We start from the raw sequence: 23,192 nt of genomic DNA on the forward strand, positions 1-23,192 counted from the left end.
CGTTTTGCGGGCCTCCCATTGGGCCGTTTTGGGGCAAATCCGGCTCACCCATTGGTCCGTTTTGTCGCCAGGGAGCTCTTTTCGAGCTGTCCCACTCGACTTTACAAGCCGACCTTTTGCCTCTTTTTTTTCTCTCTTTTTTCCCTATACTGTTATACTATACACTATATCACACTCGTCTATACACACATACGCCCCGCGGTGTGGGAAAAACCCACAACTGAGGGATGACGTCACACCTACCAGCCCTTCGGGCTGGCAGGTGTGACGTCACCACCACATCACCTCAAAAAAAACAACTCCTCAAAACCTCAAAAAAAATCCCTCCTCAATACCGAACGTCAGTCACATTCTATACTACTATTATTGTAGGTCTCTCCCTCAGTATCGTAGGTGTCACCCCTCGGTATTGTAGGCGCGTCTTTCGTTACAGTAGGTGTTTCATTATTGTAAATGTCTCCCTCGTTATTGTATGTGCGTCTCTCATTACTGAAGGTGTCTCCCTTATTATTGTAGGTGTCTTCGTCTCGTCCATTGACAGAGGAGCACTCGTGGGTTCAACTTTGATCTTTCTCCTCATAGCCGTGGAAAGGTATACAGTATTGTGTCGCCCTCTTAAGACCCTGGGGTTGTGGACTACCCCTAGGGTATGTGGCTTACTCCTCGTTATTTGGGCGATAACAGTTGGTGTCTCTCTACCTATAGGGTACGCCACGCGGTACGAGCAGTTGGAATACGAGAATACAACATGGACGGATTGCTACACACTATATGACGAACCGTGGGTCCAGTGGTACGACATCGCTTTGATCATTGGGACGTATTTCCTGCCAATCCTTTTACTGACGCTACTCTATGGAAAGATAATCATGACACTGAAAACACAAGTACCACAAAGCGACACCAAATGCCCTGGATCGCGAGCGGCGAGAAGATCTCGTCTGCAGGTTATGGTCATGCTGGTGTCAGTGCTTTTGATCTTTGTGGTATGCCTTCTGCCGTTCCAGATTTATATTTTTCTATTGTATTTGAATCCTGAACTGTTAGACGCTATGGATTATAAGTCCTATTTCGCCATGAACTGGTTTTTCAGATTGATGCTGTATCTCAACCACATTGCAAACCCCATTGTCTACTTCGTGATGTCGGCGAATTTCAGGGACGCATTCCGAGAGTTGTTTTGTAGTTTTTGCGCTAGAGTCAGCTGTGATGGCGAGAGTTCTGCTACCAGCCACACTAACGTCACAATGAAACACTAAACTATATGTACATCCAAAAGTACACTCACCATATTTGACTCCGTACTTAAAATATTGACATAACTCGAAATGAACCTACTAAATCAAAGCAGTTTAATTTATTTACTTGATTGGTGTTTTATGCCGCACTAAAACAGTTTAAATGGGTGCACAAGTATGTATGCTTGGGGTTTAATTTCGTGCTTAACAATGTTTCAGTCATATAACCACGAGGAGTCATTAGGTGTGTGTACTCTTGTGGCATGGCGAAGAAACCAGACATAACACACAACCCAGTCACATTGTTCTGATACCGGGCCAACCCAATCTTTTCTCCTTTGCTGTAACCTTTCGGTGCTGAAAGCCAGTTCTTGGGTATCGGCTATCCCTGGTTTGATCCCATTTCTCCAGATTCCGGGCTCCAGATTGATCAGTTTAAGCCTATATGGAAACGCCCGATCTGAACTACACGGTAGGAAGAAAGGGAAATAATGTTAGATTTGATGAGCGAAACATAGAGAGAGGTCCAAATCGCAGCCAAGACGCATCGTTTTCTGCTGTGACTCAACGGTGTTTGTGTATATGTAATACTGTTAGTGTTTCAATCTATTGTCAAGCATTTTTCAGGTGACCAGACATAAGGTAAAATACAGTATGCCTGTAAGCTTTTTGCGACAATTCTACGCCTAAACTATGATTATGGTACTTCCCGACAAAATCAAGCGCTTTTTAGGCGACACATATCAGACATAAGGTAAAATACAGTATGCCTGTAAGTGTTATGCGACACTTCATGCATACGCCTATGATTATGGTACTTGGTGAGATAATGAAGGGTTTTTCAGGTGCCACATACCAGACATAAGGTAAAATACAGTATGCCTGTAAGTGTTATGCGACACTTCATGCATACGCCTATGATTATGGTACTTGGTGAGACAATCAAGCGTTTTTCAGGTGCCACATACCAGACATAATGTAAAATACAGTATGCCTGTAAGTGTTATGCGACACTTCATGCATACGCCTATGATTATGGTACTTGGTGAGATAATCAAGCGTTTTTCAGGTGCCACATACCAGACATAATGTAAAGTACAGTATGCTTGTAAGTGTTATGCGACAGTTCATGCATACGCCTGAATAATTTTTACGATACTTTGCGATAAAATCAAGTATTTTTCAGGTGACACATACCAGACATAATGTAAAGTACAGTATGCTTGTAAGTGTTATGCGACAGTTCATGCATACGCCAGAATAATTTTTACGATACTTCGCGATAAAATCAAGTATTTTTCAGGTGACACATACCAGACTTAAGGTAAAGTACAGTATGCCTGTAAGTGTTATGCTACAATTCATACATACACTTGAATAATTTTTACGATACTTCGTGAGTTACTATTACATATATGTATCACACGAGGGAAGAAAAGAAAATATATGTACACTCAGAAAAATCACCGGTTAAATTTTTTTGTCTGTAGTCTCAGTGGTGCTAGAATTGTTCTGTTAAATTTAACACACATATTCTATTAATTCAACACAAAGATTCTATTAGACTAAAAGAACATAGTGTTGAATATGACAGTTTATTGTGTTATAATAACAGAATACATTGTAGCATCACCCAGACAACAGACTTTCTGTTAAAAATTAAGATTAATTTTTTTAGTAAATTTGGACCGGAAAGGAGTTTTACCAGCTTCTCATTGCCCATGCATGATGTAAGTGCATATTACAGTTACGAAGTAACAAAATTGGTTAGCCACAAAAAGGATTTCATTTTTCTGAGTAAGAGAATTATTTATTTATTTATTTATTTATTTATTTATTTATTTATTTGGTGTTTTATGTCGTATACTCAAGAATGTTTCACTTATACGACGGTGGCCAGCATAATGGTAGACGAAACAGGACAGAGCCCAGGGGAAACCCACGACCATCCGCAGGATGGTGAAAGGATTCTCTATACGGTCAATTAGACAATCCCATTCTGGGCGAGTTTTCTCGGACGAAGATTCGTCCGCTTCATTCTCTAGCCGCCGAGCTCTTTTTTTTTCCCTCAAGCGAAACAAGCTTACCCTCTCTTTTGTGCTTTAAATTATATTTTACATATGTAAAGGTCTTGTCTCAGCGGAAAGTCTTTACGTATCCTAAGGAGCGGTTTTCAGGAAGTTGTATTTTAATGGTATTTTCAGTAATCGTGCGAGATAAATAGACTTAAGTTCGTTGTTGTGCAATATATAGTGTCTTTCAGTTGATCAATATCAGAATGTAGTCAAAATGATTGTAGAAGTAAATTACTTGGCACAGCAGTCTGTGAGTGTGATTGTAAATTTCTTTATTCGAACACCAGCAGCTGATTGTAGTTTTATTTCAGCGTATGAACGAGATCATCTCTGTTTTACATATTAAGTTTTTGATGTTAAACGATGTTTTTTTGTCGAGGAAAATAAAAAAAAAAATCAAAATGTCTCGTATTTCCATGTTTTCTTTCCAATTTTTAAGAGTCAGGATTTATAGAGAAATTAGTTTATTTCATATACTATGTTGGTTTTCATGTCTATAAACGTCAGTTAAATTTCCGTATATATTTTAATGGGTTCATACATGGAATGTATAGGTTTTTTTCATTCCTAACAGGCAATTTAGGGTTTGGCCTAACAAAATTAAGGTTAAACACAATTCTCAGCCTTGTGCTTGTAGAACCAAAGTCTCTTCGAAAGAAACGACAACAAATAACATAACCTCTGTTACTTCGGAAGAGAGGTTGACACAGACCTATAAACAGCCACAACCACTTTGTTCTGTTGTGCATGGCAGCTCTATAAATCAACTTTTGATCTTGGATTTTTATGAAGCAATGGGAAATGTCATTTAAGACGTGATGGCTAAAGCACAAAACCGGATGCGGGTGACGTCAGCGAAAACAACTGCGTTCTCCTGTTCTGGACATCACTCGGGCCTAGATGGTTAAAATTGATAACATGGCGGTGTTTGCCTTTTTGCTTGATTTGGTCTGCAATATCTAGGTTAGCATTGTGACAAAATAAGCAAGGCATTCAGAGAATACCAGTAGCTCGCCTGAACAGTTTGTAAAGCTGCATAATGCCCAGGTCATGTGACACATTCAAATATTGACCTCTAAAACCTAAACAAGTAGAACGACTTACACTGTCATGCGTAAGGATTGCAGAGCAGGGACTTCAAATGATACGGAGTTGTAAATCTTTGTGGTGGTAAAAGACACTAATTCGTAAGGCTAGTAAAAAAAAGGTAGGCTTCTAGAAGGATGCTTTATCCGTGCATGCACCATACAGACATTTGGAGTAGTGTTGTCTCCCGATATGGGCCAGCTATCCGTCAGGAATTCAAAGCGGTTATACCTGAGATTTGGGGCAAAAAATCGATTAGCGTAAATCCATTCGAATATTGGCTAAATTTTATTTAAACAGCTCAAAACACATGCCTCAGCCTGTACAGGAGTTACCGTTCAAAACCGTTCGTCGCCTTTAGAACTTTTCTTAAAACACTATAAATAGCACAGGTACGAATCTTTATTTCCTGAAAGACAATAATTTAGGCTATTCTTGGTACAATTTGATTTGATTATCTTGGAACAAAAAGTATGTGGTGTAGCCTCCTTTATGAAGAACTGGCATCGATGTTTATTTATTTACTCGAGAGGGTTTCACTCATACGACGGCGGCCTGCATCATGATGGCACGAGATCGGACAGAGGCAGGGGAAACCAACCGGCATCCACAGGTTGCTGCCAGGCTTTCTCCTCGTACCACGAGCTAGACTTGAACTCGCAGCGACCGCACTGGTTAGAGACTCCTGGGTCATTGTGCTGTACTATCAGCACACTAACCACGGGGCACGTGGTGTTTATAGAAGGAGGAAGTGGCTTAACCTTGGGGTACAGGACAAATCTACTGAATGTAAATAAACCTATACCTGCAGTTGAATAGAACTAAATAACGCAGGTTAATGATATGAGAAAACAGATATATACATTAGAACTGGAAAACAAAAATGACAGGACAGTGTTCTTTTCCAACCTTTCTTTATTTTTTTTTTGTGTGAATTTTACCTCAAACAATGAGCCGACGTGAACATCATCCATTCAGGGCTATATAGCATTAAACCAGTTGTAAAGCCAACAACAACAATGCAGTTTATTAACTTAAGTAGAGACTATGTCAAAACGATAAGGCTTAAGGGCGCCTGAAATGCTACAAATCCGAGCTTGGTTAGCGATGATGTACTTCATACAAACCAGCATGGCGTGCTTTTGTGTGGTCAACTTGAAGTGCTCACACGAAACACAGAAAATGATGTTCTGTAAATGGATGTCATCCCATAACTCGCAGCATATCTGCCGAGTGGGTACAAACATTTGCCAAACTCCGGGCCATGACACGCAATATATCTGCTGAATTGGCACAACCATTAGGCCAACTCCGCGCCACGACTCGCAACCTATCTGCTGCCTGGGCACAAGTGTTAGCCAACCTCCGCACCATGACTCGCAACACATCTGCCGACTAAGCACAAACATTAGGCCAACTCCGCACCGTACCTTGCAACATATCTGCTGATTAAGCTCAAACATTAGTCAAACTCTGCACCACGACTCGCAACAGATCTGCTGCGTGGGTACAAACATTGGCCAAACCCTGACAGACGACATACCTGGTAAGTGGGCCTAAAAATATGCCATGCCCGTTGCCCATACAAATACAAGGGTAGGTGTATAAAACCCAAGCACGAACATGTCTACACACCCTTCACCGTACTAGGTGATATCAATGTCACTGCAACATTTAAGTTCATGGCAAAGAGCGCTAACAAAGAGTACTAACAGAACAGTTTCTCCTCTTAAAAAAAGGAAAAAAACAAAAGCTTAAAATCATATTATACAGTGGTACATGTACAACGCAATTTGTTGCAATGTACAGGAAAATAAATAATTTTCGAACTAAAGGGGTTGTTCAGATCCCTACAAAAGAAAGACCAATCTGGAACATGTCGATTATCAGGTTTCAGAACAGAAGAGTGGCATAATCTTAGCAGAATAATCTGTTGTCCACCCTAAAAAAAACCCCCAAAAAACAGACCTACAAATAGAAAAAGCGCTCATATTAGGGTGGAGATCTAATATCCACCCATGTGACTGATCCTTTTAGGATGCAGATGTGACATCATCTCTTGTAAGTGATCCTATTAGGACAAAGTTCTGATATTCACCTTAGTCACTGAACTGAACATGTTAGGACGAAGATCTGATATCCTCTAGAGTCAGTGAACTTAACCTATTATGATGAAGATCTGATATCCATCCTAATGGGTGACACTATTAGGATTAAGATCTGATATTCACCCTGAGGGTACAAGATACAGAATTCTGCTGTTTTAAGGTAAAGATTTAGCTCCCAGATGGTTCGCTGAAAACCCTGGGTAACATGTACACGTACATACCGACTTTCACGGCTCTTTTCAATGTCAAGACTGTGAATTTCTCACCCATATCCCAACCCAACTTTCCATGTGTACATGTTGTTTTGGATCCAATGGTGTGCCCTGTCCCCAACCCACCGCAAAAATAGGATAACAATGAAAACGCACTTTATACATTTAAAAGGGACTAAGTTTTTGGATAGTGGGCGACAGAATTTGAAACAAAATGAATTTGTGCGGGAGTTGTTTTGGCTGAAAAGTGCTAAACAGAAACAAAAAATTGTGTCAGCTTGCTTTTCAAACTCCCCAAAGAAATAGAACTTTTTTCATGTTGTTTCAGTCTAATTGTGGGTTTTACAACAGACGACAATGTTGGTCCAGGGGAAAGCTTAGGCCAACACATTTTTGTTTGGTGTAATACTGGTCTTCTCGGCCAGTATTAAGGTGGTAAAATATTCCTTACATTGATACTTATGGGATGCATTTGAACAAGTCTATTTCAAAATACTTCAACAAAATAACAACTTAGGTCATTCTGCAACATAAATTAATCGAATTATCTGCATTGATCTCGGATTCATTACAAAGAAGGATGACGTAACAGAAAGGTTGAAGAAAACATGAAGCTGTGAATTCACGATTTATAAGCTAAGAAGCACTTCTGATCATTATAATAACCCTTTTATAATAAAACAGAAACACCACCTTGCAAACTGTAGCCTCTATTGTTTCCAAAGTTACGTCTCACAGCAACTCTGGCGGTCAATACTGCCAAGGGGCATAACTTTTGAACACAATTTGAAGACTTCAGAAAATCTCTCGATGTCACTCCATTTGCATTCGGTATTACTCAACAATGTGAGAAACCCATGGCTTTCATGCCTGGGTAAACTAGACAGTATAGGCAAAGAATTAAGAGCGACATCGAGTGCCTGTACAAGTCTGTTGTTGTTCAGTATACACCGTGTATATCCCTAAAACCCTGCAGACAAAACTTCACAGAAATACATGTATTTTCAAAGTAACCTCCACAATCAAAAACTGTGAACTTGTGGGATATTCCGAAGCTGCGCGCACATCTTAGTAAAACTTCACAAGCTGGAACGCACAATATTCAAAAGTCAATATTTTCCATCAAGTTTTAATTTTTCATTAAGTTTCATTTTCACCAGTACACTAAAAATGAATCCCAATGAGAAAGTCAACAGTCTAAATGTAACAGTACAAACCATTTGTTGTTAATTAATAACTGATTATCAAAATTCTTACTGATCATGTAAATCATCAAAGAAAGCCTAAAACAAAATGCAGCACAGGGTAACAGTGTGCTTAAACACTCAGGTGCGGAAACCCCTTCACAGCTGAGTAAGCAACACGACACTAGGAATGAATGTTATTTCTGTAGAGTTTGTGCCAATACCAATCAAAAGGGAAAGACTTTAGTCGGTAATATGTTAGAGAGTAGCCGTTGTTCGCAGGGAATCTCCAACAAGTCCACCTTTCATGGTGATCCCAACGTCATTGGTAGACTTGACTGGCCTGTCAAGGAAAACAAAAACACACACAAAAAATTGAGAAACTCAGTTATTGGATTATGATCATTTATTTAATTGGTGTTTAATGCCAAGTTCATGGTATATTGCATACATATATTGATGTATGGGATGTGATCTGCACATAAACTTCATGCAAGACCACTCGAATGATTCTATTTTGTTAATATGTTTATTTCATGGTTGTTCAACGATATTCGATATTAACGACACGATGTAAATGGATAGAGGCAGATGAGTACAGACAGAAAATGCTTTTCTGAATGCATAGAATAAAAATACCTGTCGCAGAAACATAACTTAATATTTCAACCCCTGAAAAAAGATCACGTCACGGTTGTTCAAAAGTGTTTTAAGGCTTAATACCAGATTTGACTTTAAGGCATGTATTCAAATTTGTACTTAGCCCAAAAGTAATTGCGTAACCCCATATTAAATATCAACTACTAAATCTGCTACTGTTATAATTTGGCTAAAATCTTAGATATAAAATATGACTTTATACCGGAATTAACTAATACAGGAACAACTGGGCCCTGAGACATGTTAACTCACCCATCCCCACTGACAACTTTGTCTTCCCCTGCGGCGATTGCCTTCAAGTCAACAGTGCCACTCTCGACCAGATGTTTGAGTGCTGCGAAGGAGGCAGTGTCTCTGGCAGCCTGACGAGTGGGACCAGTGCCATGAACTGAGTGAGTGGGTGTTGTGGACATTGTCACGCGGCACAGGCATTCCTGGCAAAGGGAGATAACCACCACACTTATCAAAGGGAGAATACTTCATAACTAAACTGTGATGATTTGATCTAGGCATGAGCCCATCTTGTTGTCTTTTACTTGGGCACAAACTTGAGTACATTCCCATCGGTGAAATATTTGTACTTGTATAGAAAGTACTCGTCTTACTGGTTGATAATTATCCAGCAACTCAGAACGGGAAGAACCCAAACTGTGGTTGGTACATTGTTTTGCAGTAAAGAAGAAATGTACCAATTTTACACAAACTAGTGCAAAATATTTTTAAGGGGCTGCGTTTGAATTTTTTACTGAAGTCGTTAACTTTCACCAAAACATCAATAATAAATAAATAATACACTAACCTTGCCAGAAAAGTCGTCAAATTCCACAGTAAAATTATTAGCTTTCGCTATGGCAACCAGTTGTTGTTCGGCTCTCAATCCAGTGTTCATATTGAGAAAGTTTGTCACCTGGAGGTTGTCTCCCCCTGCTAGTGAGCCCAGGTTGCGTCTGCCCACATTGGGCTGGCGACTCTTCTCAGGTAAGAAGAGAAGCCCAGGCATGAGCTGCCGAACACCTTTCCCATTGGTAGCTGGAGGAATACAAGACAGCACAATAATACAACTGCACTTTGTAAAGGAATCATAAAATCATGGTTTTTATTTCTTAATATGGAGTATATGATGTGACCTAACATATGAAATTACAAAAAAGCTTTTTTGTAGTTTAAACTACAGTTTTCAGTAGGCTTCAGTGGTCAGTGCAGAAATTAAACAGCCTGCTGTGGTGACATGAACAGTGACATTTGTCAAAACAACTTTACTTGGAGGAAAACCCGAATTGGAGGTGATAGGCTGAGCCGGTGTTCCAAGTATGTTCATCGATGCCATTATTTCCATATATTTTAAGGATGGAGAGACAGACAGACTGACAGACAATGCCACCATGCCAGTACTAGGAGCATATAAACAAGGGAAAGAACTTACCAATACCATCTTCTGGATCACTGAACGTTACTTTTTTGTCTCCAGATGCAAACTGTAATTATACAACAAAACAGTTCAACATCTTAATTTCTCGTCTTATACAGGCACTATCCTTGTTTATAGGCTGCACAAGGTGTAAACTTTTCTATTTTGCAACACACAAATTAAAATATAGCTTCATATCAAAAACGAATTTTTAATGTTTATAATATGCATTTAAACAAATCTTTAGATGAGTGCAAAGATGTGGAGCAATTTAACAGTATTTTTTTATTCCATTAGGGCTTATTTCTATATTCAAGAATTGTTGTCCTTGATGATGGTAATGAGATTTATGTGTGGAGTAAATCGGATGGCCCTAAATACTTAATTACACGCCTTCATCAACCCACTAAATTGAAGCCGGCACCAATTCCACAAAGCCATTTCTGACTTAAACCAAAACTTAAAACTTCATCAGAAATCTTAGTTTTTGGTACTGCAGTGTGAAATTTTGGCATATTTGTCTTAAGATCACATTTATGAAGTGATGAAAATTCTACTTTGCAAGGCCAAAAAGATAACCCTTAAAATCGTATTTGACATTTTGACTAAAGCCAGTATTTGTTTTGTGGAAAGAATTCTATATAAAAGGAAAGTCCTACATGTAATTTGTGTCCTATGTACATCTAAATGCTAAATTTTCAAGGGTAAATTTGAATTTTTTTGAGGAAGGTACAAAATGAACTGCATTTGTCTGGCATCACAAGCTCTTCTACAGTTGCATGTAAATGTAAAAACAAAAACCATAGTACAAGGCCATTACAGCAGCAGCTCATGATAAATCCGGAGAGAGACTGGCTGGTCAAGAGACCTTAGTGTCACCATCTAGTCCATGATTACATGTAAAACACAGCACACAAGGCCAGTATTATGCTCATCAGAACACAGGCCAGTTATGACACTTACATCAGAAATGCCCGACTTGAGAGCTGGTTTAGAGGGCTGGGGTGAGGGTCGGCTGAAGCCCAGCAGCTGTAACATCTCTTCAGCCGCATTACGCTTGGCTAACTTCTTGTTGGGTCCCACACCTGTGCATGTCTTGTCTTCAACGCACACCTGTTGGTCAAAATAAATGTACATGACTATGTACTAATTTCAATTTATTTATTTATTTGACTGATGTTTCAAGATATTCTCAAGAATATTTCAATTATATGACGGCAGCCAGCATTATGGTAGGAGGAAGTCGGACAGAGCCCGGGGGAAACCAGGACCACCTGCAGGTTGCTGACAGTCCTTGCCACGTATGACCGGAGAGGAAGCAAGTAGGAGCTGGACTTGAACTTACAATTGTGGATGTGAATTGAATTATAAAACTTTGTGGCAGCACTGTCGACTTGAACAATCTGCTTTTCCTGGAGGCCATTTCAGTATACATGCACATCAATTATTAAATATGAAGGTCAATAGTACATCATTACATGTATACAATCAGTTGAAATCATTATCAATCCAAAGTTATTTACCTGTCTGAAATAATGTATCAAATACTGACTAAAAAACAACAACTGATGCTGCTGCTAATATTTAATTCTGCCATAGCTGTTGAGATATCATTGTTCACCTTATTTAAAGCAAACAATATTTAATTTGTGTTATGCACCAATTTTGTTTGTTTGTTGTAAAATGGTAACAGGTGTGCTCTGTATGTAATCTCCAACCAGGCACACATACCTGACAAACTGCCTGACTTGCCAGGGCTAGGCTAGACACACTGAGAACTCAAAAAGTTTATATACTTTGACAACCTGGTACAACTTTTAATTTTCCTTTTTTAATAAGTTCACATGTATTCGCTCCCAACTTTAAGTTAATTGATTAAAAGTTGATACGCCCAAAATTATATTACTGATGAAATTCTATCTTTGGCTCTTTTGAAGTGTGAATATGTTAAACAAAAAATTTAACTATATAATTCATTTCATTGTTGTTTAACGTCACTACATTCAAGAATTTTTTCGGTATAAATACCAGGAGATTTATGGGTCTACGAGTCTACACACATGACAAACAGACGTGCACAGCTTGTGAACTCCCAACAAATGAAATAGCCTCACGAATGATAATCAGTTTATCATCAATGCCCCAGTGTGAGCACGAGAATGTACAAATTCCCTGTCCGAGGCCAGGGTTGAACCAACACCTATGGAGTTCCTGAAGATGCATTTAGAAGTCGCAGATGAAATTATACAATAAATTTATTTCGTTTATTTCATTGGTGTTTTACACTGTACTCGAGAATATTTCGCTTACATGACTTATATGGCCAGCATTATGGTAAGAGGAAATCGGACAGAGCTAATTTAAAAATTATACACCAAAGGGATGTTTGTTATAGATACACAACTTGTTTTTATTGGCATCACATTCCACTGTAAATACTAACACAATGTTACCATCTATATCGAAACATCATGCTGACAAAACAAGAAGTTGTATATCCATAACGAAAATCTTGTTACTACATCATTTGACATGAAGATTCAGAATTTGTCCTTTATAACGAACCCATCAAAGAAACAGTGACAGTGAGGAAATCCACAAATTCCAAGGCTTTGGTTGAACGCACACCTGGTACATGTATGTCCTGCATGTTACCATGGTTACTGCGTGACCTGAGGACTTTTGTCCTACCTGCATAACAAACTCTCGCCGCCTGGGCTGTCCCCTCTCTGTGATCAGCGTATAGACTGGTTCCTTCTTCTTCTGAGCCTGCATAATCTGAATGAGGCGACTAATAGGGTTGATCCCTACCCCGTAGCCTGGGTCGGCTTTCTGAGCCTGAGGGAGAAAATGGGAGAAGCCAATAAGAGGCGTTTCTGAACTAAAACAAATAACAACAACAACAACAAAATCCTGCAATGCCTGTACAACAAAGGAGTTTATTTTTTTTTTGTTTATTTTTTCCACAACATAGCCAAACAGCTGTTTTTCCATTGTTTCCTTCTGCAAAGTTGAAAGAGATTGTCCTGGCAACATATCTACTTCAGAGGTTGAATCAGAACTAGAATTTGGATGTCTGAAGTACTCTCAAAAATAAAAGGAAAAAACCCAATAAACTCTTGAAAGAAATTTATTTATTTATTTGATCGGTGTTTTATGCCGTACTCAAGAATATTTCACTTATACAATAGCAGCCATCATTATGGTGGGAGGAAATCGCTGCCACAGAATTGGGACCAGGGACAAAATCTGAATACATGGAAAAGCACTATTACCAATGTCCTAAATGGGGGTAATTATAAAAATAATCATGAAAAAAAAATACTCGACTGCCATTAAACTTAAGCCTGCACAAGTTAAGATGACAGGCAAGATGTACATGTTGAGAATTTTCACTGAACTCCGCACAGTAGCTTGGGAGATGGGTCGACAAAATCGTGTCAACAGACAGGTGGTCAGACAGTCTCGTATACCATCTCCCACTCTAGCTTCGTGGAGGGTTGAGGGTGGAGGAGGGGTTGTGTATAGAAAGAAAATGTCGTGCACTGGAGCTCGCAGATTTACAAAATGGCTGCACAGGTAAACATCTTAAGGTGCACTGGCTAAAAGGTGGGTGCATATGTGCACCCAGGCGCAACTCATTTTGAACATTTCTTGAAGTTCAAAAATTTACACAAACAATAACAATAAGAGCAGAATAATGGTGGACTTACGGTACTAAGCGTCTCTACCTTGATCAAGTTTCTGTTTTTCTTTTTGGTTGTCATCATTTTTGGTTTGGCTTTTTGACTAGTTGAGGTGACAGAAGGCAGCTGACGTAACTGCTCAAGCATTTTCTCCGCAGCTTTTTTCTTGGAGAGTTTTTTACTGTTGCCTTGCGCCTCAGTGGTGTAGTCTCCCACACGACACTGTGTCACAAAGACTTTCATGTGGGGAGGGCCTGACTCCCGGGTCACCTGTGTAAATGGCAGGTGAGAAAATAACATATTGGACATCAAACGAATAACATTGCACTAAACAGACACCAGATTCTCTCCAGCAAGCCTGTTGTGATGGTAGCCATTTCAAAACTGGCATACTAAGAAAAAAAAAAAACAACAACAATTCAAACATTTTTAAAAACTGTGAAGAATTTCTATTTTTTCCTCTTGTCCTCATTTTTATTTATTTTTCTTTGATGAAAGCTAAACATAAAAGTGGATAGCATAATGGGGAAACCCAGGATAATCTACCAGACAATGCAAAACCAATGTGTACGACACAATGATTAAAGGTAAGTTATGTCCCACAAACTTCATGTAAGACCGAATTAACAGCCAGAATATCGACGTCGACAGCTCTGTCGCCAATATCCCGAAAGCAGTGGACCATAGGATTGAAATGCCACCTCTGACTTCAACACATGATCCAGCCCATTCTGGATATAGCGCTGAACCAAAATGTCCATTGTAAAACACGACTGTCTTACCTGGAAGACAACCTCAAGGTTTCTCTTAAGGGCGATTTCGTGGACCAGGCTGATCTCGGATTTCAAGTTATCCTTCTCTGTAAAGAAGTAAGAACAGGTATGTAAATCATTAATTCCTTTCTCTGAGAGTTCTCCCCTTACAGCATTCAATGTGGGAATATGCATATTTGTGGCTGAGATTCAATACAGTTCTCTAGAATAGACATTTCACTTCTATGAAGCAACAAAAAGAGTCATTGATTTCATCTGACAGAGAATTGTTCAACACTACATGCATATATTTCTCACTTACATGATGGTATTAAAGGTGGAGAAAACATAAAAATGACACGAAGTCAAGATTAATGATTGCACATAGTTGTAAATATCGTATTTAAGACAAGAGAAAGCTAAAATATGAAGTAAGGTTCATCACATAGACAACTGAAAACTGTGTGTAAAAATACTTTCATTTAGTTTTTCAGATATTTGAATACTATGGTGGGCTTCATGAGCCATACTGAAGGAATCTAGGAACTCTGACGTCACAGCATCTTTTTGTCCTGATGTCACATCATTTTTTTGTCCTGATGTAAACCAGAAGGAAAGAATTTTGTGGAAAATCATTTCAGTCATCTTTTGCTCATGGGGATAAGAGTTATTCCAACATTTGGTGTCGTGATCAGAGTTGGAAAAACTTCCTGTCATGTCATAGTTCCTAAACTCTGATAGCCCACCTTAGAATCCAAATGTTTGAATGCCTTTAACTCTTTTCACAAAAATCTAAAAAAAATTAATGAAAGTGTATTTACGCATAGTTTTAAGAGGTCTATTCATTGATGCTGACTCCAATTTTTCCTTTATTATTTCTCTTGAAAATAATTATTGCATGGTGGGTATTTGGGACAACCTTTTGGTATATATAGTCTTTGTGTTATAATATTATAAATGAGGATTAACACATGTTTAATGAACATATTTTGCTAGAATTTTGTCTTTTCAGATAAAGTATATGTTCACCCTGGATTCTGATCATATTTATATTTTTAATATATTCTAAATATTATCAAAATTCAGATAAAATGCGTATGTTTAGATATAAACAACAAATTTACATTCAAATAAATTCATCAGACATGAATTATGCATTATTATGCAACAATGATAAATACCAAAAGGTGGTCCCAAATATCCACCAAATGATAATATTTTCAAATAAAAAAAAATCTTTGCAAATAAGTTTTTTTACACCATACTCAAGAATGCTTTTAAAGTTTTGTGGGTGGAGGAAACCGGAGTGCCCGCAGTAACCAAAGCCTCACAATGCAATGACAGCAAGGGAGTCTACAAATGCCCTGTCCAAAGCAGAGTTAGACCAAACACATCTCACATGACCTGGTGACTGACAGGCAAGCCCCTTAACAACTTCACCAATGCCTGTTCCAAAGACGATTTATTTGTTTATTTGATTGGTGTTTTACGCCGTACTCAAGATTATTTCACTTATACAACAGCGTCCAGCATTATGTTGGGTGGAAACTGAGCAGAGCCCTGGGGAAACCCACGACCATCCACAGGTTGCTGGAAAACCTTCCAACATATGGCCAGAGAGGAAGCCAGCATGAACTCACAGTGACCGCATTGATGAGGGGTTCCTGGGTCATTACGCTGCGCTAGTGCGCTAACCAACTGAGCCACAGAGGTTCCCCCCCCCCCCTCCCACCTCTAAAGAAGAGCCAACAATGCTATTTACCATCCAGAATCTCAGTCTTTGTGATGTCAGGCTCGTCTTTGATCTTTCCCGCGCTCTGGTTGGGGAGAGGGATTAACCGCAAGATCTTGAGGGCTTTTGTGGCAGCCATGTGACGAGCAGCTTGGCGTGTGGGCCCCTCCCCGATAAACTCCCGCGGACCCACCTTCAGCGAGGTGTAGAACATCCTAGGCATTCGGGGGTAATGATACCTGTCAAGTGGAGAGACCAATGTAAATTACGTATGCCTCCAGACTGGAAAAAGTGCGCTGTACAGGACCAATGGAAATGTAGTATCGAGTATTTGAAAAAATGTGCATAATTTATAATGCAAATTAACTACTGTGATTCTTCAACTTTTTTGAGCGATTGCAAGGTGTTTATCCAAGCATATTCTAAAGGCATTATACTGTGTTCACTGTTCAAAATTATACTTTTTGTTAAACACTGAAACTGGCCGATCCAACCAATGTAGTTTTGTCTCAAAAATCAAATTAAAAAATGTGCATAAATTGCACTGAAAGTTGCTCTTTTGAGGAATTAAGGTATGATGATGTCACAAACAGGCTCTGGACTAATATACACATGGTAAATGAACTAAAATTTCACACATGACTAAGTGAAACATCTTAGATATTGATTGATTAGATATTGAGGATTTCTTAAATGGTAGGAGCCTTCATATCCTACTGGAAATTTATAAATATAAGTTTCAGCACTATTTTGTAACACACTTTGATTAAAAAAGAAGGCACTTTTTGGGGTAAAATTTTAGGTCATTTATCATATATGTATAAATGATTATGTGATTGGTGTTTTACACCGTACACAAGAATATTTCACTTATAAAAAGGTAGCCAGCATTATGGTGGGAGGAAACCAAAGGAAATTCACAACCATCTGCAGGTTGGTGACAGACCTTCTCACGTACAGTCGGAGAGGACGCCGGCATGAGCTGTACCAGAACTGACAGCGAGCGCATTGGTAGGAGGCCTGAGAGGAAGCTGGCATGAGCTGTACCAGAACTGACAGCGAGCGCAATGGTAGGAGGCCGGAGAGGAAGCCAGCAAGAGCTGTACCAGAACTGACAACAAAGCGCATTGGTAGGAGGCCGGAGAGGAAGCTAGCATGAGCTGTACCAGAACTGACAGCAAGTGCATTGGTAGGAGGCCGGAGAGGAAGCCAGCATGAGCTGTACCAGAACTGACAGCAAGCGCATTGGTAGGAGACCGGAGGGGAAGCCGGCATGAGCTGAACTTCCGGCAACTGCATTGGTAGGAGGCTCTGTGCTGGAATGCCAACCCCGCTTGGTCATGGAGGCCCCCCCATATATGTAAAAATACAGGATATGGGAATCAATGGCAAGATATCCACTTTTCACACTGTATACTCAAAATACAATTTGTGTACAACTCACCTCTGGTTGTACATGCCCCTGAAGTCAAAGTTGGGGGGTGGGTAGTACGAGGGGTGGCGAGGTTCTATGGGTTTGTAGACAGCTGCCTCCCCCCGCTTCATGGCTAAAGCATTCAGCTCCACAGTAGGGGTGATGTTGTTCACTGAAAACCACAAATGGTTAAAAAAAAGTCAGCAAATATGCTTATTATTTCATGGAATTTTTCATCAACTAAGTGCTCTACAGTTGTTGGTGAAAAAATCACCCAAGGGGGTCATTGGAAGGCAGTTACCTGCTGGTTTCGGAGAATAATGAACGTGCCACTTTTATTTCTTTGATTGGTGCTTTGCGCATTTCTCAATATTTCACTTATACAATGGCGACCAGCATTACGGTGGGAGCAAAATGGGTAGAGCTGGGGGAAACCGACAACCATGCGTGGGTTGCTGACACACGTTACTTTGACCAAAAGTTCTTAATTTACTCAGGTAGCTGGCAACTTTTCCGGGGTAACCTTATATTCACAAACATAATGAACACCCTGATAACCTGAATTCTTTTCATTTTCAATACCTTCCAAGCAAACGAGCCTTAAAGCACTTTTCTTGAATAATTAGAATTCTCTGAATATGATAAATTGAGCAAGTTAGCCATGCATGAACTTTTAGGACATTTAGGGTAATCCGGCTTTTGTAGTATATATTGTACATTGTAGTTTATAAAGAAAGATTAGTGGCTGAAATATTACATGAAATTATAGGTGATTCAAGGTAATGGCATCTAATTGCAAAACATGAATTTGGAATAAGATTTATTTATATATTTCACTGGTGTTTTACGCCGTACGCAAGAATATTTCACTTATACGACAGTGGTCAGCATTATGGTGGGAGGAAAACGGGCAGCACTCGGGGGAAACCCACGACCATCTGCAGGTTGCTGGCAAACCTTCTAACTTCTAGTGGTCATTATCCCGCGTTAGTGCGCTAACCAACAGAACTAATAAGAAATAAGATTAATAACTTAAAGGAAAGGTATATGTACATGTACAATGATTGAAAAAACCCCCCAAAAAGCAGCCAATACAGTATTCCAAATCAAATATGGTTAAACCACTATTTTATTTAACAGTGACCTATGAACGGTGGGTGGGTGGGTGAGTGAGTGAGTGAGAGTGTCAAACATGGTTAAACCACTATTTTATTTAACAGTGACCTATAAACGGTGGGTGGGTGAGTGAGTCAGTGAGTGGCTACATGTACTTGACAGGGCTTGAGTGACCTTGTATAGTACATTTATTTTATTTAATTGATTGGTGTTTTACGCTGTACTCAAGAATATTTCACTTATACAACAACCATTATGGTGTGAGGAAATCTGTTTGGGTAGTACAGTATTAGAACTTACCACCATTTCCACCAACCAGGGTAGCTCTAGGAGGCTTTGGCGGGGGGTGCTCGAGTGCCGTAGCTGCTAGAGCAGAAGATGCAGCAGCGTGTTGAGCCTTCTTAATGCTTGGGCCCTGGGCTGAGTACTCCTCCTCCCCCAGTTTTAGTTTGACGTAAAATGTCTTCTTGTGAGCTGGCCCTTGTTCATCAATCAAGGTGTACTGATGCTGGACCTGTTAATCATGAGTAACGTAGAGAAATTACAGCTTGTAAACCTCTCACATGTATCTTAGTTATCTATTGGATTGGTGTTTTATGTCGTACTCAAGACTATTGAGTACAACCAGAGAAAGGAAACTGACCAGAGCCCACAGGAACCCACAACCATTCACAGGTTGCTGGAAGACCTTCCCCAGTACGGGCGGTGAGGAAGACGGTATGAGCTGGACTTGACCTCGTAACAACTGCATTGCTGAGAGGTGCCTGAGTCACTGCACTGCAGTGGTGTGCTGAACCCAGTGCCACAAAGGCCCCTCCCATTTATTAAGACTTATTAGCAATCTTCACAGTTAAAGCTCCGATTTCACTAACCATTTTTGCTGTGCGGCTAAGAACCCATTAACTATATTTACATTACCAAGCAACTCTAAAACAATTACTGTCAAGAACATGCTTATCCTTCTACAAAACTCTCTGTAGCAATGTTCTTTTTTTAAGTCCACTTCTACACAACAGCATTTGGAACATTTTCCCCACCATTCATCAGGTGTTTTTCAAACATTTGCTGCGCAATAGAGAGAAAAAAAATACACGGCTGTGCAGATACGTCACATAATGTGTTAGAGATCAAAGAAAAGTGTAAAGTGCTGCAGGGACTAGCTATAGGGAAGATGCATACTTCTAGGTAATGGACTTCTGATAAGATTCAATGGACCTGTTGTACATGCACAGTACAGTACTAGGTTCATTTTATCCACAAAAAAAAAAAAAAAAGGCCATACTGATAGCCAAACATTCTTGGATCTGACCTTGGGAAGTTTGTGCACATGTTACCATTCCAAAATGTGGGTTGTAATATAATTTTTTCAAACTATACAATCATTTTAACACTACATGTATAAATAATGTAGGTACGAGTCATATATACTTTCTCAGAGGCAATAATTTGAGCTGCTCTTGGCAAATACAGAAAATTTGATTTTGATTAATGAATAAGGCTTTTTTTGCCGAAAGGTCTCTGGTATAGCCCCTTCAACAGCAACATATGTGATTGTACCTTGTTGAAGCGAGCCAGTTCATTGATCAGACACATCGGTGTTTTCTCTTTTGTGTTTGCCAAGGAGTCGTTAATCATCTGTAGGTGCTCAAACTGTTGCTGCAGGGCGGACATCTCTGACGGAGAACTCTTAGCTTTGGCCGTTACGGCTCCTTCAGTGGCGGATCCTCCAGCAACGGATACTCCAGCCAAGGAGCCCCCTCCATTTATGAATCCTCCAGCTTCCAGCCCAGAGTTCCCCAGCGTCTTAGACACTGCTCCATTTTGATTGGTTCCGGCATTGCCAGTCACCTTGAGCTTATTGGCTGGCAATGCGGGAGCAGTCATTTTTGCCTGCTGAAAAGACGACAGGAGGTTAGGGTGCAGGTTGAGCACTCCTGGTACCGGGGACATCGAGCTTGATGTGACCGAAGTCATCGTAGTCGCCGTTCCCGTGACCTCACTCTTCTCCATGCCACTCTTCCCGGGAGGGGTGACAACTTTGTAAAAATAAACGAAATACACACTACCTGTAGAATCAAATTTACTTAAGTTTTCATTTAATTATTTTATTAATCTGATTGGTGTGTTACACGGTACTCAAGAATGTTTCACTTCTATGGCAGCAGCCAGCTTTATGGTGGGATTTTTTACATTTTTAACAATTAATGTCTTTTACATAGAGGAAACCGTTGTGCCGAACTTACTAAAGCCTGATGTGAAGAAACACATTCATGTTTTTGTGTAATGTAACTGGGCTGAGGCCTTACTCCACATGAGAATATCTGATCACATGTATATTTCAGAATCCTGCCACTCACCAATCATGGAAACTCTTTCTCAAAGACTTTCAAAATTTTAAATCTCAAGATTACAGTGGGAATCACCTTAAATGTTTAAGACAAATATGTTTTTTTCTTGTGTCCTTTTGTTCACTTGTAAATTTTTTTTAATGCTCAGTTATTAATCAAGCAATATACAAATAGGGTTCTCACCTGAGCGAGAGTAGAGGAGGCCAGGTCCTGCCTCCGTCGTCTCTGAGCTTGCCCCTGCACTATTCTTGGATACCTGTGACATCATCAGTCAACCGTCAACTGTAACAGGACAAACACATATTATAACTCTAGAATTACAAGCATTATTATACTTCTGCCCATAAAATAAACATCTGAGAAGAAGAAGTTGTTTTAAAGCAGAGGTACATACACATGTAGTTCACCGAATCAAATGCTCCACTGCAATTTGTCGGCCATAGGCAAGCAGTGTAACGTCAGACGACTTAATCCCTAATCTCTCGTGGCTATTTCCAAACAGAAACTTAATGAACACACTGTATTCATTTACCTCCTGAAATCACACCATTCATCTACTGTCATCCATCTAACAACCATTACCATGACTCCCCAAACCAAACAAGCCTATGCACTAAAAAACTGAAAGGAACCGGACTCAGAACCCTTAATTGGTGCCTATGTGTTTTAACATAGTAAACTGAAATAAACAGTCGCACGATTTGAAATTTTAGTAACTCCGCCTCATTTCCCCAGAGTGTTATTTCTATTGATCGAAAGTAAAATTGCCGAACTCTATTCAGACCTGCCACGCTGAATGACAGCTGTGAGATGAATAGTGGTAGAGTGAGTTTAACAGAGGGGTTTAAAATCGTACTTAACAATTTTTCTGTAATATGATGACAAAGGAGTCCTTAGAGTACATTTAATGTGCCTCCTTATTGCAGGACGAATTTCCACTGCTCTTTTATCTTTATCTTTTTTTCTGCTTCATTGAGACGCCTTACCGAAGGAAAGCAAGCCGCCCTGCCTGAGCCATTATACTGATACAGGTCAACCAGTCATTACACTATCCCCTTCATGCTGAACGCCAAGCGAGGACGTTACAACTTCCTCTTTTAAGGTCTTAGGTGTGACTCGATCCAAGATTGACCTACCGTTCCTGAGGCGTAAGCTCTACTAACTGTGCTCTCGGGGCCAGTCTAGTGGTAGAGGATATGACATGTATAGTAAGGGCTGCTGTGGAAAACAGAAATATGTCAGTTTGAATGTGATGAATATGTTTTAGCTACCCAAAACTGTTCCAGTGGTTACTAAACTAATATATGTACCACCATCGCAAACAGTACTCTGATCAAAGCTTGAAAGTTCGCCCCACACCTTTCAATTTAAGCTGGGCATCGCTGCAATTGCGCTCCACGTGAAGCGGAAACACTGGGGAATCATAATCATATTTTTAACCGCATCATCGATATAACAAAACAGGAACAAAATATATCCCCCTCGATAAACTAAAAAAAAAAATTAATGACCACCATGCTGTCACTTGCACCCCAATGAACTTCCGTTCACAGTTCAGGGCTCACCAATGGAAAAAGCTACAAGCTGGCTACAACAGCGATGTAGGGAAAATATAATTAGGGAGCAGGCTTCCCCAATATGTCCATAACCAAAGCACAGAAGCAGAATTGCAGCTAGGCACATTAACTTTGTACCTTCCGACGCGGTTGAACAACAAACAATGACAACGACATGAACTTTACAACTTCCAATCAGTCTAGAATAAATTAATGTCAGCAAGTTTTGACGGTGCACTGCGTCCAGTTTGAAAATCTTTTAGGAAAAAGGCACGTGTCGCTGTTGTATGTTCTCGAGCAGCACCGATCCCTTTTAGTTTTGACAGGTCTCCTGGGCAAGGAATAAAATGGGGAAAAACGTACATTTTCAGCGTGAATACCTACCTATTGATACAGAACCAGAAAAACGATACCTAAGGGTATCAAAGAATAGTAGAAGGTATGGAACTATCGAATATGACGAGATATTTTTGAGTTTTACATTTGGCAAACAGTAAAGAAAATGCAGACTAACACACCGCCATGTTTGTCTGCGATTAGTAACGGGATCTTACTTCTCTAGTCTATGAGAAAATGCGAGATGTTTAGATATGACAAATTTCGAACAATTGTGGCTT

At 39.7% G+C, this 23,192-nt stretch overlaps 1 protein-coding gene across 3 annotated transcripts; it reads right to left on the reverse strand.

Annotated features, from left to right (window-relative positions):
• Positions 1-5,296: 5,296 nt before the first annotated feature.
• On the reverse strand, positions 5,297-23,098 carry LOC135463657 (double-stranded RNA-binding protein Staufen homolog). 3 transcript variants are annotated; one of them, XM_064741023.1, is made up of 15 exons: positions 22,960-23,098; positions 22,156-22,237; positions 21,203-21,301; positions 20,229-20,707; positions 18,972-19,185; positions 17,586-17,727; positions 16,172-16,380; positions 14,440-14,516; positions 13,703-13,927; positions 12,663-12,809; positions 10,935-11,084; positions 9,987-10,038; positions 9,363-9,592; positions 8,816-8,997; positions 5,297-8,246 (listed from the first exon to the last, which is right to left on the reverse strand). In XM_064741023.1, exons 3-15 carry the CDS (start codon positions 21,285-21,287, stop codon positions 8,162-8,164), a joined length of 2,277 nt encoding a protein of 758 aa, XP_064597093.1. In that variant the 5' UTR covers positions 21,288-21,301; positions 22,156-22,237; positions 22,960-23,098; the 3' UTR covers positions 5,297-8,161. The 3 variants fall into 3 exon arrangements, with proteins under 3 accessions (XP_064597093.1, XP_064597091.1, XP_064597092.1); XM_064741021.1 differs by having other exon boundaries at positions 13,685-13,927; XM_064741022.1 differs by lacking the exon at positions 22,156-22,237 and having other exon boundaries at positions 13,685-13,927.
• Positions 23,099-23,192: the final 94 nt, after the last annotated feature.

The sequence above is a fragment of the Liolophura sinensis genome, chromosome 3 (genome assembly GCF_032854445.1).
Source record: "Liolophura sinensis isolate JHLJ2023 chromosome 3, CUHK_Ljap_v2, whole genome shotgun sequence".
NCBI lineage: Eukaryota > Metazoa > Mollusca > Polyplacophora > Chitonida > Chitonidae > Liolophura > Liolophura sinensis.